At 40.1% G+C, this 18866-nt stretch overlaps 1 protein-coding gene across 1 annotated transcript; it reads left to right on the forward strand.

Annotated features, from left to right (window-relative positions):
- The first annotated feature begins 6600 nt into the window (after positions 1-6600).
- On the forward strand, positions 6601-7353 carry LOC115920265 (NXPE family member 3-like). Its single transcript, XM_030975691.1, has one exon. It carries the CDS (start codon positions 6601-6603, stop codon positions 7351-7353), a length of 753 nt encoding a protein of 250 aa, XP_030831551.1.
- The last annotated feature ends 11513 nt before the right edge of the window (positions 7354-18866 follow it).

The raw sequence follows: 18866 nt of genomic DNA on the forward strand, positions 1-18866 counted from the left end.
ACTTCCCTCTTTTCATTTGATTTATTGCATGTTGAACCTACCAATCAGTTACAACTGGGAACTCTTCTTGTGGTTCTCCTGGATCTTCTGTCTCATTATTGCTGTTGTATAGCTGTTCGTAAAATTCTTCAATTCTTTGAAGTATGTGCTAGTTTCTTGTAAGTTTTCTGCAGGCTTCTGTTTTCCTCAATTGTAGATTTGATCATTGTTGTGTTGTAACTACGGATGTCTTCACGTAGCTTTTTCCTTACTGTTTTGCAGGTTTCTACGTATTCTACATTTCGGATGCCTATGCTTACTGCTCTCTTGTTCCTTCTTTTTTTCCAATGAGTTTTCTGGTAGATTCTGATATCTTGTTTTCACGGGTTTTTGGTTTTTTCCCTGCCGCGATCTTTATGGCGGTTTCTTGTTTTTTTTTTTCCACTAGCCGATCAGTCTATCCCCAACATCCCCAAACAAATAGGAACCGAAAAGAGAACGTGAAGAGAATGCGCTGTACCATTATTTTAAAGCTTGGAGAAAAATGCAAAGTAATCTCTATAAGAATGTTTTTATGATAATTATCACCGTTTGCATCCCTCTATGAATATTCATGAGTTGTCTAAACACATGATTGATCAATTGGTGGTCACGTGATAAAATATAATTTCACTATGAAAAACAAATTTCTGCCAGAGCTCCGAATAGTTTTCATTATATTTTTGATCAATGAAATCCTGTTCAGTGATTGGTCAACAAAGCATCATGTGCCCAAACATAACTTTGCTATGATATAACCGTGACGTAATCCATGGTATAGTGCACTTACCATGGATGACGTCATATATATGCGATCGATCAAGATCAATGTGCTATCGGTCGCGGTCGCGGTATTGGTCGAGAAAATAGTACAAACTTTATTTGCGATTTGTTTTGTTAACGTGAAAATATAATTGTTATAGTTTATGTGAATATTTTTCATCTGTAAATGTGTAACTTTAGTTGTAACCTTGTATGTAAATGTAAAAGTTTACTTGCAAATGTATTTAGACATATGTGCAGCGATGCAGTACCTGTAGTTGGCGGAGGATCCAAACCTTGGATAACGGCGGCTACGGGGGAGCGGAGGTCAGGTCGGCACCAATGTTTCTGGCTTCTGTACAGCGATTGAAGGATTTGGCCGCCCACCATTATTAATTGGTCACGTTTGTCATCATGAGAGTACAAAATCAACAAATCAAGTGGGTATCGGAAGGTGGAACCCGCAGGCCAGAAGATACGTCAAGAGCTACTGCGGAAGAGAGAGGTACTGCTCGTAGTACGCTTGCGGGTGATGACGGATCAGGATCAAAGCCTCTTGCAGGAAGTTCTTTTCTTGAAGGTCCCATGATGGAAAGGAACAGCACCCCTCTGAGGGAACCAATCAATGTAGCCACGTGGAACGTGTGTGGTATGCCAGATGGGAAGGTGGAAATGGTGGAGAAGGACATGACTATAAATGATATTAAAGTTTTGGGAATGTTGTTGTTGTGTTTTGAGTTATTGGCGATTAGTAATTTGACTATTGAATATCTGAATCATGGTGGCTTGGACAAGGCAGATTTACATCAGACGAAGGAAATCCAATCATCTTTTCAGGGAAAGAAAGTGGAAGGAAGCGAGGGGTGTGGGATTCATCATAGAGAAGGCTACAGCTAAATGTGTCTTGAGATACAACCCGATCAACGAGAGGATTATGACTGTGAGATTACAGGGGCATCCTATGAATATCTCCATAATTCAGGTATATGCACCAACAGCAGATGCACCGCAGAAAGAAATCACTGATTTCTATGAGATGGTACAAGGTGTCGTAGACAGCATTCCTAAGAAAGATTTCCTCATAATATTTGGTGACTGGAATGCCAAGATTGGTATTACAAGGGAAAAATCTGAGTTCATTGGCAATTATGGTCTTGGCATCAGAAATGAAAGAGGAGATCGACTGGAAGAATTTTGTGTAGCAAACAGCTTCATCATTGGTAACTCGTGGTTTGAGCATCATCCCAGAAGACTGTGGACGTGGATGAGTCCGGGAGACAGAGCCAGAAACCAGATAGACTACATCATGGTCAAGAAGAGGTGGCGGACTTCACTACAGAACAAGACAAGACCAGGTGCTGACTGTGGCAGCGATCATCAGCTGCTTGTGGCTAAACTGAGACTAAGGCTGAAAGCTAAGAAATGTGATTCAGCTCCCACAAGGTATGATGTTGAAAATATCCCTTCTCAATTCTCAGTGGAAGTGAAGAACAAGTTTGAGCTGCTGTTGAGAAACGATGAAGCAGAGCAAACACCAAATGAGCTGTGGGAAGACATGAAAAAACAGTTGAAAACACAGCAAAGAATCACATCCCAAAGAAAAGGAAGCGAACAAATCAGACTTTCGACATGGCTGATGACAGGAAGAGGGCAAAAGCAAAACGCAATAGAGGAAAATGGACGAGACTCAATAAGGCGGTTACAAGTAGTGTGAAGGAGGACAAAAGGAAATACATCGAGGGGAAGTCAGAAGACCTAGAGTGTTACAAGAACAACTCCAAGGCAGCATTTGCAATTGTGAAAGAAATCACAAAGAAAAGAGTCCCAAGACTGCATGTAATAAATGATGAAAATGGCAAAAACACTGACGGATAATGAAGACATCAAGGAAAGATGGGTGCAGTATGGTACCAAGCTGTTTGCTGCACAGGAACACATTGACACTCAGTGTGAGGAAAGTGATGAAATGGAGCCCCCTCGATTAAGATCAGAAGTGGAGCTTGCAATGAAACAACTGAAGGATGTCAAGTCCCCTGGCTTTGACAACTTTACGTCCGAGATGTGGAAGGCTACAGGTGAAGAAGGTACTGACCTGATGTGGCGTCTCTGTTGCAATATCTGGAATAGTAGGGAGTGGCCTAAGGACTGGTGTAGAGCTGTTTTTATACCATTGCCAGAGAAGGAGATCTGACAGAATGTGCAAATCACCGAACGATCAGCTGGATTTGTCATGCAAGCAAAATACTTCTGAAGGTGATTAGCAGAAAAATGAAAATCAAACTGCAAGCCGAGATCTCAGATGAGCAATCAGGGTTCCGTAAAGGTAGAGAGACAAGAGAACAGATTGTCAACATTCGAAACATATTAGAGAAGTGCAGAGAACACAAACATCCCCTCTATTTGTGCTTTATAGATTATAGCAAACCATTTTACTGTGTGGAATACAATGGCAAAGACGGGGTTCCCAAATCACATCATCGAACTGATCAAAAACCTCTATCATGACCAAGAAGCAACAGTGAGAACCAGTAACGGCAATACTGAGGGGTTTGGATTGGGCAGGGGAGTACGCCAAGGCGACTGTCTCCTAACCTTTTTGGTGTCTGGACAAGGAACGAAAGGTGCAACACAAATGGCAGATGAAAGAGTTGCATGGCGTGCTCTCGTGAAGGCCACAGCAGCGCTTTACAGCGCCACCTGACGTTGATGATGATGATGATGATGAAATTTATTTTGTTATTTTGTATAAAATGTTATAAATTATGTACAATTTTCTATATGAGAGAATTAATTAAAATCCTATGAAAACAAAAACAAAAGTCGTCTGCGCTACTCTCGCTGCACTCTACACTACTTCAGTGACAGTTAACATTATTATTATTATTACTTTTTATAAAGGTTGGTTTGAAAAATATAAAACAAATATATCATGCATTATTTCAAGCCACGTGTTAAAATTATGGATTCCTCGGCGACAGATATGGCACCTCGACCCATAATTTCAACTAGAGCCTCTCAGTGCATGGTATATTTGTTTACTATTTTTTTCCTGGGCAGAACTGCGCATGCTCTCTTTGATATTTACTTCCAAGTCACTACTGCGCATGCTCACTGTTATGACAAAAATTTGTGTCAAATTCGAACGCACAGACGAACAGCTGAGCGAGTCCTTACGGCGCCGGGCTTACAGGGATTACAGCTGATTTTCTTTAATTCGATCCATAACAAATAAGGTATTTTCATCATTTGCAAGGCAAGATATCATACAATAAGTTGGTACCATTTCACAATTCAGAGGATATGCTCTCAAAATGAAGATTTTTAATTATTTCCAAACCCTTGTTGGCAAGTCAATAGTTTTTTTCGGAACGGAGTGCAAATGACTACAAAATTTGGCGCTAGTTCAGGAGTCTATCCAAACTTGGACCCGTAGCGCCCGTATCCCATCGGACGGTATGCAATTGAATTGTGCTGCAGTTCGCCATGAATCCCATGAGAAAGTGCATATTATAAGTCTTCGTTTTTAAGGAAAAATGCTTCGAAAAAGATAAGAAAATTGATACAAAAACAGGTAACAAACATATGACTTTTAAATCATGACCTTTTTTTTTGACATTTGATGAATATTTACTTCATTTTGGGTATGTTTTAGTAGGGTATCTCCACGCCGGAGTTACGGCTCAAATTTTGGATAGACTTCTGAAATAGCGCCCAAAATTTGCCTATCTTTTGTCAATATTTTCATAATTTCATACCCAATACCGTCACTGGGTAATTTTAGATTTTTCTTTCTATTGGAGATATCTGATTTTCGAAATCTTACCGATTTTTAGAGATGGCGAAGTTAAGTCACGCACATGATGATGTGACCACATAGTTTAACTATGGTCACACCAGATCATACGGACTGCTCTTAACGTTGCCGCCTGCAGTATCGGCGCAAGTCGCCGGTACTTTAGCCCCGCGCTATATAGCGCTCGATCCAGATCAGCTAGTAGCTCATCGGTTCGGATCGTTAAAAAGGGATATAAAACAAATATATTAAGCATTTAATTCGTAATAATAGTGGAAAAGTTATATCTTCTGAAGGACTGGCAAAAGTTACTATCTTTTCCTCGGGGCTTTGCATGCCCCTCGGAAAATATAGTACTATGCCAGTCCCTCCTCAGATAAATAATTTCCATTATTCTTTCTCACAGCTTGGTATATTTGTATATTATACGAGCAGCTAGGTTATAACTTTAAAAGATGACTTTGTATTACGTCTCCCCAACATATTTTAAATAAATGCTTTTCTACCCGATTTGATAGATGTTCTGAACGTTTGGTTAACGGTCTAAGTGTTAGACTGTAATTGCTTCCAGGCATGGGATTATCTGTAAGTGCTTGTGTAAAGTATAATGTATTGCCGTTAGGTCTGTGTAGGCCTACATCTCAAGCAGGTATCCGAGTAAACGGAGCACTGAAAATAGAAATCCTTTTTAAAAGGATTTCTATTTTCTATTTTCTACTGATCAGAGTTAAATATAATATTTTATGGATCGCTTAAGGATCCGTTTTTGTTATGAAACAATGGATGTGAAATTAGTATCTGAGTAATTGATATTTTTTTCAACTGATGTTTCGTTACAGACCATATTATTATACAGCCATCACAAATGTTCCAAGTGATATTTTTGTTACTGGTGAGATTTCTTTCATTATTATTATTATTATTATCATTATCACTATAATATTTGTATTATTCATTAGGCAAAGACAAAACCGACAGAACAATAAACACAGAACAGCAAGTAAGGTTGGAAAATAGTCTCATGGATACCGGGAAAAGAAAAATATTACATAAATTGCTACAACCCGAAGGTCTTCTTTTCCAATCCATGTGTCTTTTCATGAATAAATAGCAAAGAATAGCACGGTACAACGAGTAATGAATTGCAAGTACAAGAGAAAAGAATCCACTTTAGTATTAGTTACTGTTTCAATGATTTTTCTTCTTTTGATATTAATTTTGCAATACCTTTGACTAGTTTAATAAGTAATCTAAAATTAATGTATTTGTATAAAATAATGTACATGTATTAATAAATAATAAGAAAGAAGGAATACAAATAGTTGTTGGGTTTTTTAAACGCTAAAATCATCGTTCACTTTGCTCCCTCGCAATGTTGCGTCAGGTTTCATTCTTATTTTTGTGCCCAAATATATGAAACATGGAAGGCGTTTCGAAAGGGTTCAACATCTGAAGAAAGATCTGAAAGAAATCTTCATTGTCGGGAAATTTATATATTCGTTGAAAAAAATACCCCGCATATTTCGTCAAATTTTGCGCCCTATAATAAGGAATAAAGGAATACAAATGTCTTATCAATGTTAACAATTCGAAAATCTACCGTTCGATTGCTGCGGTTACTAGCAAATTTTCTTATGGGTAGAATGCATACACAAATTGCTCGTACTTTACCCTGAGTAAATAATCCCGAGATACGCTACTGGTAGTTGCAACATTTTACCTTGCCTTTAGGACTTCACCAGAAATATTCCATAATAAGGCAGTTATAGAAATGAAAAGGGTAATGTCATTTATGTCGTAAGTTCATATTACCGAACTTATCAAAGGGAACCATGCAACTAAGTTCGAAATAGGACAAAGTGTAATTTAAGGGGAAGTATTACTAAAATTTACGGCACTCATTTATAATTTTGTATTATCTAATGTTTTCTCCAATCTCGACGTTTCATTTAAACAAAGCGGGTGACTCAAAGAGACAACACCTTCTATCTGATGGCTCGACTTATCTACCGCGCTGTGAACCAGGAATGGACACGCCTTTGACAGAAGGATACTGGTGGAACAAGACTTGGTTCTCGTTAACTTGTGGTCCTCGTGTCCCTTTGAACAAGGCCAATGTACAACATTGTCTTCACGACACCAACATCTACCTCACCGGTGATTCGACCACAAGGCAATGGTTTGCCGCCATCACCGAGGCCCTAGGGTTAGGACAACCGGAGGATCATGAGCGGGTTTTCCTGCTGCAGAGACGTGAAAAGACAGCAAATCTTAACCTTACTTTTATCTTCCATCCTCTCACGGCCCATCCCCAGAATATCTTTGTCAATCTCTCGACGGTCAAGTTTGAAGCTGATGTTATTCTCGATTTGCCACGTCATACCTGTAGGAATGTTGTCGTGTTCAGTCCCTGGGCACATTTCTGTTTTTGGCAGTGGGAAGCGTACACAGACTGGTTGAAGGGCATCAGGGCAGCCATTTTGGTTGCCATGCAGAGATGTCCAGATCTCCTTTTTGTTTATAAAAGTCCACATCCCAGAGACGAGTGGTCGGCGTTCCATGCGCGAGACATCGTCTTCAATGAGATGAGAGCTCTTGTCAGGGATGTTTTTAAAGGTCTTGGTTTAATCTTCGTTGATATATGGGATATGAACCTAGGAAGTCCATGGCCTATTGCATTGCATATGCCCAAAGACGTCATCAATCAGGAAGTTTCTGTATTGTTGTCTTACTTGTGTCCATTGCTACAGAGCAGGGACAAGATAAAAACAACGGTATAGAGATAAACAGTTCTCATTTCCCGTCAGAGAGTGATGTAAAGGATTATACATTTAGTCAAACAAATTTGAAAATCGTGCAAGCAGAGGCCTATGCTTCTATCATTAAGGCGCTTGATCAGTGCTTGCAATGTGCAAATCCCTTTTTCTTTTCCTCTGCCTTAGTCCCTCCTTTTCTCTGTCTTTTGTTTTTGTCATGATGCTATATTAAGGATATATTGACTGCTTTGAGAGGCATAGTGGTTTCTATAGGGTCAAGGGAAACTCACAACCTGCTATGACCTCAAGGCGCTTGCGCCGCGGGGTCATAGCAGGTTGTGAGTTTCCCGAGACCCTATAGAAACAACTATGCCTCGAATATTAAAAGCAGTCAATATATATTTTATATACCGAAAAAAAGGAAAATGTTGACTCACCCATTTAGGTTTCCATCTCTTTGAAGTCATGAATATTAACACCAACAATAACTTGTGTACAGTATGAAATCCAACAAGCTGTGCTCCAGTAGAACAGGGAATACCAAACACGTTTACACGAACAGTAACTTTTGTACAGGATGATATCACCAACAAGCTGTGCTCCAGTAGAACAGTAGAACATGAACAGTAACTTTATAAATTCACAAATTCGCAACATATTTACACAGACTGTGCGTCTAGTCTACTTGTTGTAGATGTTTACAACACAGTTTTCGAGACTAGTACACAAAATGGCGATCGGTCGTCTGCGCTGCGTGGATTGGTAGATTCGTCGCCTGAATGCAGCGACCAAAATCGAATTGCACTCAAACACCGTTAACGGTATTGCGCATTGGTCATCGCACAAAAGAAACTTATACGGTAACACGTAAACCAAAATGACGTCACGTTTCACAGCCATGGAAAAAGTGCTATGAAAAATGGATATAAACCGGTAGAGCCGGGAAAAATGACTATGAATTTCAATTAGCGGGCATGGTTAAGAACATGACTGCATTTTCAACCAATCAGAAGACAGGATTAGTAAAGAATCTTAAAATGAGGTATATAAATATATATATATATATATATATATACATATATATATATATATATCGAAACCAGTTCCATGTGATGGGTGTATGCCCCGTTGACACTTGCCCGCATTTTGGTTTGCGCATAGTTTGCGCACAGACACATACTCTTGCGTGCCAATGCGGGAAGTATTCGTGGTAGCGTGCGGGAAGATGCGGGCGGATGCGGGCCGTGCGTGAAATGCGTGATAGAATTTTCAAAATGTTCAAAATTTTGGCACGACAATTTTGTTTGGCAACGTTCGTGGACACTTCGTGAACTATGCGCACCCTATGCGCTACCTAGTCGTGCCAATGCGCGCCGATGCGTGTGCTATGGCCTAGTGGCAAGCAAGTTCACGACTAATTTGCGCACAATTTGCGCATTGGCTGCGCATACTTCCCGCGCAGTTTTCACACGCCATGCGCAGAGTCTACAAATGCGAGTCCTGGTGGTTACGCATTGCGTGAACTATTCGTACATTAGACGTGACCCTGCGTGCCACTAATTGGCACGCATTGGCACGCCACAGAGCGGGGCAGTGCGGGACCAAAATGCGGGCAAGTGTCAACGAGGCATAGATATATACAAATGCAAACATATAGAGGGGTTCGATAATCGCCTTAAGTGCCAAACGTGCCTTAAAGCCCCACTGTACTAATCTTAGCTGCTTGCTCCCTCTATACAGTGCGTCCCCCCAAAAAAAAACGAAACCGAGAATTTGGGAGGTCAACTGATAATAATTAATAATGTTTTTTCCAACTCGAGAGGTGTTGCTGTTCTATTCAAACTAGGTCTAAGTGCGATAGCTCAGTCGGTAGAGCAGTGGTCTTGTAATCCGGTGACCCGGGTTCGAAACCAAGGCGATGCGCTAGCGCCCTTTGGTTAATGCATTAATCCTCATTACCAGGTCCCTCGGAGAGGACCTAAAGCCGTCGGCCGTCTGGTTGCTTACTTACCAGCAATTTATGCTTTCTTAGCAGTCAGTTAGAACAACCACCACCATTCATCAACAAAGGAAAAAATCTCGTATGTTCTCTGATAATGATGGTAGATATATTATTTTAATTGTATGCATTGGTGATTTACATTCAAATTTCAAATAGTTATGCACCTAACCAGGATAGCCCTAAGTTCTTTTCGGACCTTTTTTTTAATTTGAAGATCATGATTGCATGAACTTAATTATGGGTACTGATTTGAATATAGTAGTTGGTCCGTTGGACTATAAGGCAGGCGCGCCGGAAGCAGTTTGGGATTGGGGGGGCAAACATTCCAGGGGGCTCACCTTCCGAGGGCAGTGACGTAATGAGAAAAAAACGTTCGGAAGGGGGGGGGCAGACGAAAAATCTGCATCACCACCAGTCTTACACGTTACATGCAGGTCCCGCGGAACGTTTTTCAAAGTGAAGTATTAACGATCAGGTAGAGCGTAAATTGGCGTGGGGTCCAGCCTCGGCAGGGTGTCAAGGGGCTGAGCCCCCGGAAGCTCAGGGATTTTAGGTATTTAATTACGGTTAGATGAGCATCCAGGGGCCTCTTTAAGGCCATTGACGTGTTCCAGAGGGGGGGGGGGGGGAGCCCCCAAAAGCTCAGAGGTTTTAATATTTAACTACGGTCAGATGAGCAACCAGGGGCCGCCCTAGGGCACTTGGTGGGGTCCAGGGGGCAGGGCCCCCGGAAGCTCAGGGGTTTTAGGTATTGAATAATGGTCAGATGAGCATCCAGGGGCCCGCCTTATAGGGCCCTTGGTGGGGTCCAGGGGGCAGAGCCCCCGGAAGCTCAGGGGTTTTAGGTATTTAATTACGGTCAGATGAGCATCCAGGGGCCCGCCTTAGAGCCCTTGGTGGGGTCCAGGGGGCAGAGCCCCCGGAAGCTCAGGGGTTTTAGGTATTTAATTACGGTCAGATGAGCATCCAGGGGCCCGCCTTAGGGCCCTTGGTGGGGTCCGGGGGCGGAGCACCCGTAAGCTCGGGGGTTTTAGGCATTTAATTACGGTCAGATGAGCATTTTTTATGCCTTATTTGTGACATTGGCAGGTCACTTATTTTTTCTCTCCGTCTTTCTTTCTTTTTCTCTTTAACATACTTTTTCAAAAAGTGAGGGGGGAGGGGCTCGAGCCCAGCCACTTTGCAGACCATGTCATAAAGGCTTCTAAATAAGCGTATTTTTCGCCCGACTGTAATTTGGGAATTTCTTATTTTCCAACAAACGCATAAAAAGGTATGACTTAAAAAAAAATGGAGAAAAAATACCGGAAAATCATGTCATAACAGCAACATGTGTAAATCACTGGTATCGTATAGATATACCCCCCCCCCCCCCCATCAGTACGCCAGCGTTCAGGGGCTCATGTCTTCTCACCCCTATAACAAAACCAAAAAAACAGACACGTTTTCCCATTCTCGCACAATATGTCCACGATATGCGCGTATCGCTATTATAAACCGTATAGGTAGCATGCGCAATGTTTATAAAAATTTAATTCCTGTGAACTTTCCTTTTCTTTGAATGGAATGGTATATGTGCTTTAATTCAGGTTTTTATTATTGTTATGTTCTTTTGGGTTAAAAATACAAACCATGTTTATTCCTTTACTGCTTTTTTTTTTTTTTTTTGGAGGGGGGGGGGCGTTTTGGGGGGGCAAAAATGCGTTTTGCCCCCCCACTTTTTTGACTGGGGGGGCAACTGCCCCCCCTGCCCCCCCACTTCCGGCGCCTATGCTATAAGGGCTTCTGTTCACTCCAGTCTAATGTTAAGGCAAGATAATTTGTCTGGCGATTATTTCATCCGAGAGAAAAGGCATACACAAGACATCAACATTACCTGTCGCCCTCTCTAGACTAGATTATTTGTACGTCTCAAATAATATTTTGTCAAATGTAGTTAGCTGTTCAATCTCGAATGGTTTAGCTTCTGACCACTCCATTGTATCATTGAATTTTCCATTATGTACCCTCGAAAGAGGTAGAGGTTACTGGAAATCAAACTGTAGTCTGTTACAGAGAGATGCCGGATTCATCAAATATATTAAAACTAAAATTTAAGATTATATATCAATATAACTGAAATGATAGCATTTTGGTTTAATTAAATCGTGTAAACGTGTTCTACAATATTAAAGAGCATTTGATTATTTTGGATTGTATACGTCAATGTTGAGATAATTTGCTAAATACAATAGATCCCCCCCCCCCCTCCACAAATTTAATTTTTGTTACAGGAAGTGATAGTGGGATGGAAAGGTACACTAAATTGTATGTATATAAGTTTACTAATACTAATTTTTACCACCCTTGTATATAGGTTTAAAAATATGATTGAATTATTTGTTGTTGTTTTTTGCCTAAATACAACTTGGCAATGCAATATTTCTTAAATATTTATTTTATCGTATTAAAGAATGTTTTAATACATAGAAAACCCGTATTTCATGTAGGGTAGGTGTAGGGAATTGGAGACCCTTAAGCACATTTGCATAATTTACATAAACATAAAAACTGTTATACACATACAGAAAGCTTTGTATTCTCTTCAGTAACTTCTTCTCTATATTTGGTAACAAAATTGTGGTCATGATGTAACTGATTAATAAGATAACATTGATTAATGACGTCATCACCAAAGGTCTCTCATTACCTACATGTGTAGGTAATAAGGGACAGTAACAAATCAAGACATTTTAAGTACAATTTGAATGAAAATGGGATTGTTATACTTAGTTCAAACACTTTTTAAACGAGATGAAACGATTTTAAAACAATGAGGCCTACTTGGGATATTCCCAAAACCTGTTTTGTATACAAACAAAGGTTTACAGTCTATATGAACCAGCTCGCTGATCTCACATATTTATTCATATTGTCCAGAAACCTCGTGAGTATTTTCATTCTATAGTACATCCTAAGTTGGCCACCTAATATTCAAATGTGCAACTTCTTTTTTATCTTCATATATCAAATTGAATTCCAACTACATTGTACCACATACATTTGTGAATCTTGATGTACACCCCCTCTTTCTTTTTTTCTTCTTCTCTATCTCTCTCTCTCTCTCTTTCCCCTTTTACCAATATTTTTTCCCCCGGACCAGAATGAGAAAAGGCTCTATCCCCCCAGTAACAGACGTTGTTAAGCCACTTTGGTCGGTCCTAGAAATCTTCAAAACTTAAAAAAAATCAGTTATTTTCTCGGAATTTGAAAGAATGTTTGGTTGTCCCAAGGACTATCAAAATTCAATATGTATAAATGTCTTCCTATTGTGAACCAGACTCTACATATATTGCTGCAAATTTAAGAAAGACATTCCAAATTTTCGTGGTCTTATATCTTTGATAAAAAATGAAGTCTAAATCTTAAATATGTAATTGCAGCTAAGCATGACAATATATATATATATATATATATATTTAAGTTGTAATGGACTTCATGATGTTTTTGTCATTTCACATTCCTGTACATGATTGTAAATAGCCAGTTGGCTTTTACATTGTTTTTACCTTGCCTGTTATATCTATATATTTCGAAATTTCGTACTTATTTTCCGTTCATTATACTTGATTTGAAATCTTTAATTTAAAAAAAAAAAATTCTTGAGTGAAATCTACTCTTATACGCCTGTATATACAAATTTAAAACAGAACGAATTTAAACTGTTTTTTATGTAAAATGTGGAATAAATAAACTTCAATTTCAACTTCATGTCATCCTTGTGTACCCAATTAAAAAAAAGAAACACAAAAAGAGAATGGGTGGTAAGGATGATCAGTCTATGGAGAGTCGGAAAGGGCGGTTGTCATGGATAAGATACAGGACAGAGGAGTGACTCATTTTAGGGGAAAGTAAGGCGTCCATTAGAAAGGTTGGGAGAGATGGAAGATTTAAGGTAACTGATGGGAGAGGAAGGTGATTATAGATGGAAGGGGTGTGGTAAAACCTTGATAGAGTACAGAAGATAAGATTGAGGATGGCAGAGATGTGGGTGGTGAGATGGAGAGGGCGAAGGGGTTGGGGTGAGATACTGAAGAAAGGACATGGGAGAGAGATAGGGGCGGAGTGGGGGACACGAGACAGAAATGAGAGAAAGAGAAACAACGATATTGAGGCGGACGTGTGGCAGGCTATGAAGGAAGAGTTTGTAATTAACATAATAAGTGAGTTGATTAATTAACTAAATAAACTGCTATGTCACTTGGTACATTAAGAGTAACTCCAAACTCCAAGTCAGATGACTGTAGATCACTAGATTAGATTCCCTGCCACGGTCTTAACGTTCCTTGGCAATGAGGCAATAATCTACCCAGGTGTATATTATTTTTGGCCAAAAATTGACGATTTTTTATTAAAAAATTACCCTTGGACCCCTCTAGGTTGACAAACATGGGTCAAACATCAACCTAACGAAATGTGGGGGATCCATCGTGAGCAAAGAAACACAAAGATTTTTTTTTTTTAATTAAATTTTATTGTTTTATTAAATCGCAAAAAACGATAAACCAACCCTTTGCGATTTTTTCTTCTTCAAATTTTCAAACAGCTGGGGACACTCATAGTGAGCAAATGGACCAAATATATATTTTTTTTTTCGCATACAAAAATGAAATCTCACAATTTCCCAAACTTGCCTCTTTAGAACAAACTTTATTGCTTGTCCTAAACATGAACTGTATGCAATTCGCAATCTGTCTATTGAAATACAATAAATCGTAACAGGTGAATGGAATAATTTGTAACGAGGCAATTAACAAAGATTTGTGCATTAAATTTCCCAAATTTATCAAAACTTGCCCAAAGACGCTTAAGTTTAGGTGATTAACAGGGGTCACAATCAATTACCCGTAACAGGTGAATTACCTATTTGGTCTATTGCTTTAGCTTCTCCCCTAAGGCAAAAAAGCGGAAATTATTCTGGGACCACTCAAAATTGCCAATCAACGATAACAACAAAACAGACCTTTATAGGTACCGTTTTTATTATTTTTTTTTATTTTTTATTTATTTGAATCCCAGGTACTTGTATAAACAAAATAGAAATGACAACACAAAGCATATAACATGAAAGAGTTACAAGACAGTGACAATGCCACCAGCGAACGCCTGAGGATTGCCTAAAAGAATTTCCATTCTGTCATGAGCTTCCGTGGGCTCTGCCCCCTGGATTTCACCTAGGGCCCAAAGTCAGGCACCTGGATGCTCATCTGACGTTAATTTAAAGCCTAAAACCCCTGAGCTTCTGGGGGCTCCGCCCCCTGGACCCCACACCTATTAGTGACCTACCAGTGCCACAAATAAGTTATCAAAATATGCTCATCAGACCGTAATCAAAATGCCTAAACCCCTTGATTTCCGGTGGCTCTGCCCCCTGGACCCCACCTACTGCCCTAAGGCGAATGGCTGGATGCTAATCTGACGGTAATGTAATGCTTAAAACCCCTGAGCTTCTTGGGTCTCGGCCCCTAGACATCACGCCAATAAGTGTCCTACCAGTTCCACAAATAAGGTATCAAAATATGTTCATCTGACCGTAATTAAATGCCCCAAACCCCCCGCCTTGCGGGGCTCTGCCCCCTGAACCCAAACATTGCCCTAATGCGGGCTTCTGAAGTTTCAGGGGCTCCGCCCCCTCGACCCCACCAGGAACCCTAAGGCGAGCCCCTGCATGCTTGTCTGACAGTTATAAACTGCCTAAAACCCCTGAGCTTCTGGGGCTCCGTCTCCTAGACCCCACGCCAATTAGTGACTTGCCAGTGTCACAAATAAGGTATAATTATGCTCATCTGACGTAATTAAATGCCGAAAGCCCTGAGCTTCCGGGGCTCTATCCCCCCCCCCCCTGAACTCAACCATTGCCCTCAGGCGGGCCCCTGGGTTCTCATCTGACCGTAATCTATTGTCTAACACCCCTGAGCCTCCATGGGCTCCACCAATTGGACCCCACGCCAATTTGCGACCTGCCATTGTCACAAATAAGGTATAGAAAATATGCTCATCTGACCGTAATTTATTGCCCCGAACCCCCGAGCTTCCGGGGGCTCCGCCCCCTGTATCCCAGGCCATTTCGTGACCTGCCAGTATCACAAATAAGGTATAAATTATGCTCATCTGACGATTATTTAATGTAAAAAACTCATGAGCTTCTGGGGGCTTCGCCCCCTGGACCAAACAACAATTTGTGTCCTGCCAGTGTGACAAATAAGGTATCAAAATATGCTCATCTGAATGTAATTTATTGCCCCAAAACCCTGAGCTTCCGGGGGCGCCGCCCCTGGACCCCAGGCCAATTCGTGACCTGCCAGTGTCACAAATAAGGTATAAAAATATGCTCATCTGACGATCATTTAATGTATAAAACCCCTGAGCTTCTGGGGGCTTCGCCCCTACACCTAACACCAATTTGTGTCCTGCCATTGTCACAAATAAGGTATCAAAATATGCCCATCTGACGGTAATTTAATGTACAGTATAAAACCCATGAGCTTCTGGGGGCTCCGCCTCCTGGACCCTACACCAATTTGTGTCCCGCCAGTTTCACAAATTAATAAGGTATCAAAATATGCTCATCTGACAGTAACTAAATGCCTATACCCCCTGAGCTTCTGGGGGCTCCACCCCTTGACGCCCTGCTATTAAAGACCTAGCTAACCTTCATTTAATATAAAAATAGATTTAAGATTACATATTTGTTTGTAATAAAATCAACATGTTTAAAGGAAACCAAAACCTTCATACTAAGTTACTTTTATTGTAAAGTTTAAGATATTTGAAAAATATCAGTGAAAATTTGAACAAAATCGGGCAAGGAATAAGGAAGTAAGAGTGTGTGTGTGTGTGTATTGGGTTTTTACAGACGTGTATCAATCAGATATGATTATTTACGTCTGGGACCGACCTTTAAACGTCACCATCCGAAAGACGTGACTCAGTTTCGAACCTGCGTCCTCGGCTGAATCAGTTTGTAACTTCCACTTTTTAGCTGGATTACAGGCGCACGCCACAACGCCTAGCTTTTTGAAATGACTAGTCACTAGAGGGCGGTATTCAATTTGATGACATCATCTGTGGACAACTCTCCATGCCTTTTGTACATCAAATTTCATGTTTTTCCTTCTTTCTTGTGATTGAGATAATGTACTCCCCCGAAAGCAAGATATAGAATGCAAAATGATATTCTACTTCACATGTTATGAAGTCGGATCAAGAACACAAATAAATACGAAGAAAACAAAAAAATTGTGAAATTTTATGTACAAAAGGCATGGAGAGTTGTTCACAGATGATGTCATCAAATTGAATACCGCCCTCTAGTGACTAATCATTTCAAAAAGCTCTTACTTCCTTATTCCTTGCCCGATTTTGTTCAAATTTTCACTGATTTTATTCAAATCTTTTAAACTTTACAATAAAAGTAACTTTGTGTGAAGGTTTTGGTTTCCTTTAATATACATACGTCGATTAAGTCGACAATAAGCCTAAGCTCCTTTATTCTTCAGTCAGGTGGCGCTAGCTGCGCTGATGTAGCCATCACAAGCTTATGCCATCCTTCTCCGTCTGCTGTAGTCTAGTTCTGGACCCTTTTAATGATCTTTTTTATTCGCCGACTATAAGCGTTAAGCCGAGTGATGGCGCGATCCTTAATGACGGCGCGCGCGCCATCACCCGGCTTAACGCTTATAGTCGGCGAATTTTTAAAAAAAATCATAAAAAGGGTCCAGAACTAGACTGCGTCTGCTGTAGCTGTCGTTGCCTCTGAAAGGTTTTTCCTTTTCCCCTTTCCATATATGTGGATGTCTTTCCCGCCACCAGTAGGAAAATATCGTCACACAGCGGCACTCGTTTGCCATGTACAAATTTGCCTGGAACTTGGGGAGGGGGGGGGGGGGGCGTCGCTTGCTCGTATATCATCCTTCCAGTTTCTAAGAAATTTGCTTAATTGTATTAAAATTTCATTTTATTATTAAAAGACAATCGAATATCAAAGTCATATTATTTAGGCCCCTCGCTGCCCGAATGTAACATTCCCAGGCACTTCACTGTATGAGATTAATCGGGCCCCTTTACTGTCCGCTATTTCTACAACATTTAAGGGGGGCTATTTTGGGATAAACTAGATTGAATCCCTTCACAATTTGTTCTGCTTGGCCCAATGCGGCCTCCGGAACCGGGTGGTCCCTGAATAAAGTTTATGCAAATGATAGACAGTTGTCAACTTGATGTTCCTGATGCTGTAAACCTCTGTTAAAGATACTATGTCCCTTTTGCAGCCAACATCAAATTCTGTACAACTTTGCAGGAAATATGAGTATGTCATGTATGTCATATTTGTGAAATTTAAACACTAGCAGTGTCCTCATATTCAAATTATGCAAGGAAACCTGTTTACTTGCTAGACTTCACTGTCAGACACTATTGAGTGAGTAACTGGAAGTGTTCATCTTTGGTAATAACATACATAAAATGAGCTGTTAAGGGTACATGAGCATTTGTCTACATCAATATCTCACTTCATGTAATGGCCAAAATTAAACTGATGGAATGTTTGCGTTATTGCGTAGCATAAAACGTACGACCATTCGGTACAATGGTCTGAAAAATCAGACTATTACTTACTGGCTCTATAGCTCCTAAGTCGATTCGACAACTAATAGTCATTATTTTCCCACTTAAAGACATTTTCAAGCCCCCCCCCCCTTTTTTTTTAGGGAAGTTCTAAATTAGTATTGTCTTTCAAATGCCGTTGGAATTTAACCATTTGATCATTTAGTTTTGCCTGCAAATGGGACATAGTACCTTTAAAGAGCAATCTAACCCTTGTAATACTTTTATTCGTATGGAAAGCAGAACAATAAGATAAACAAAATGGCGAAAGTTGGAAATTAATTAGGAGAAATAATAAGAAAATTATGAATGTTTGAAAGATGAGATCACTAAGTCAATTAATGCGAATCGCAAATTGGCAGTTTTATCAATGGATTTGGACGTAATCGCTGATGACTATCCTATTTGTCGTGTAATTTCTGTGCTTATCCTAAGTGCCTTTTCTCTCGTGGGATTCCTCTAAATATATTATGGATAACATATTATTATAGGTCCTCTAAAGAGAAAAGACCCTCCTGAGTCAAATATTTTTGAGAAATTGACACTTTACTCATGTTGTGTGTTAGAGCAAATTGAAAAGTTGTCCGCATCTACATCACAGAAACATCACACAGAGACAGAGACCATTCGGCCAATTGGGAGAGCCCATACCTATGGTGATTACAACTTTCAAAAATGCATAACTTTCTGATTTTTTTTTGTCCGATTTCGTTCAAACTTTCACCAGTCTACTTCTCTGATTGTTCTGCTTTCCGCTAGATAAGAGTAGTTTGCTATCACGGTTGGATTTACCTTTAAGCTTATACTATTCCGTCCGCTAACTCCAATCGGCAATAATCTACCACTACTAGGCTAAAAGATTATGCTCACTATATATAAACGATAAACACAA

Source organism: Strongylocentrotus purpuratus, unplaced genomic scaffold, assembly GCF_000002235.5.
Source record: "Strongylocentrotus purpuratus isolate Spur 01 unplaced genomic scaffold, Spur_5.0 spur5_scaffold_8, whole genome shotgun sequence".
NCBI classification, from domain to species: domain Eukaryota; kingdom Metazoa; phylum Echinodermata; class Echinoidea; order Camarodonta; family Strongylocentrotidae; genus Strongylocentrotus; species Strongylocentrotus purpuratus.

Coding starts and splice junctions, on each gene's coding strand:
- LOC115920265 (XM_030975691.1), top strand. CDS start 6,601: ATGGACACGCCTTTGACAGAAGGATACTGGTGGAACAAGACTTGGTTC.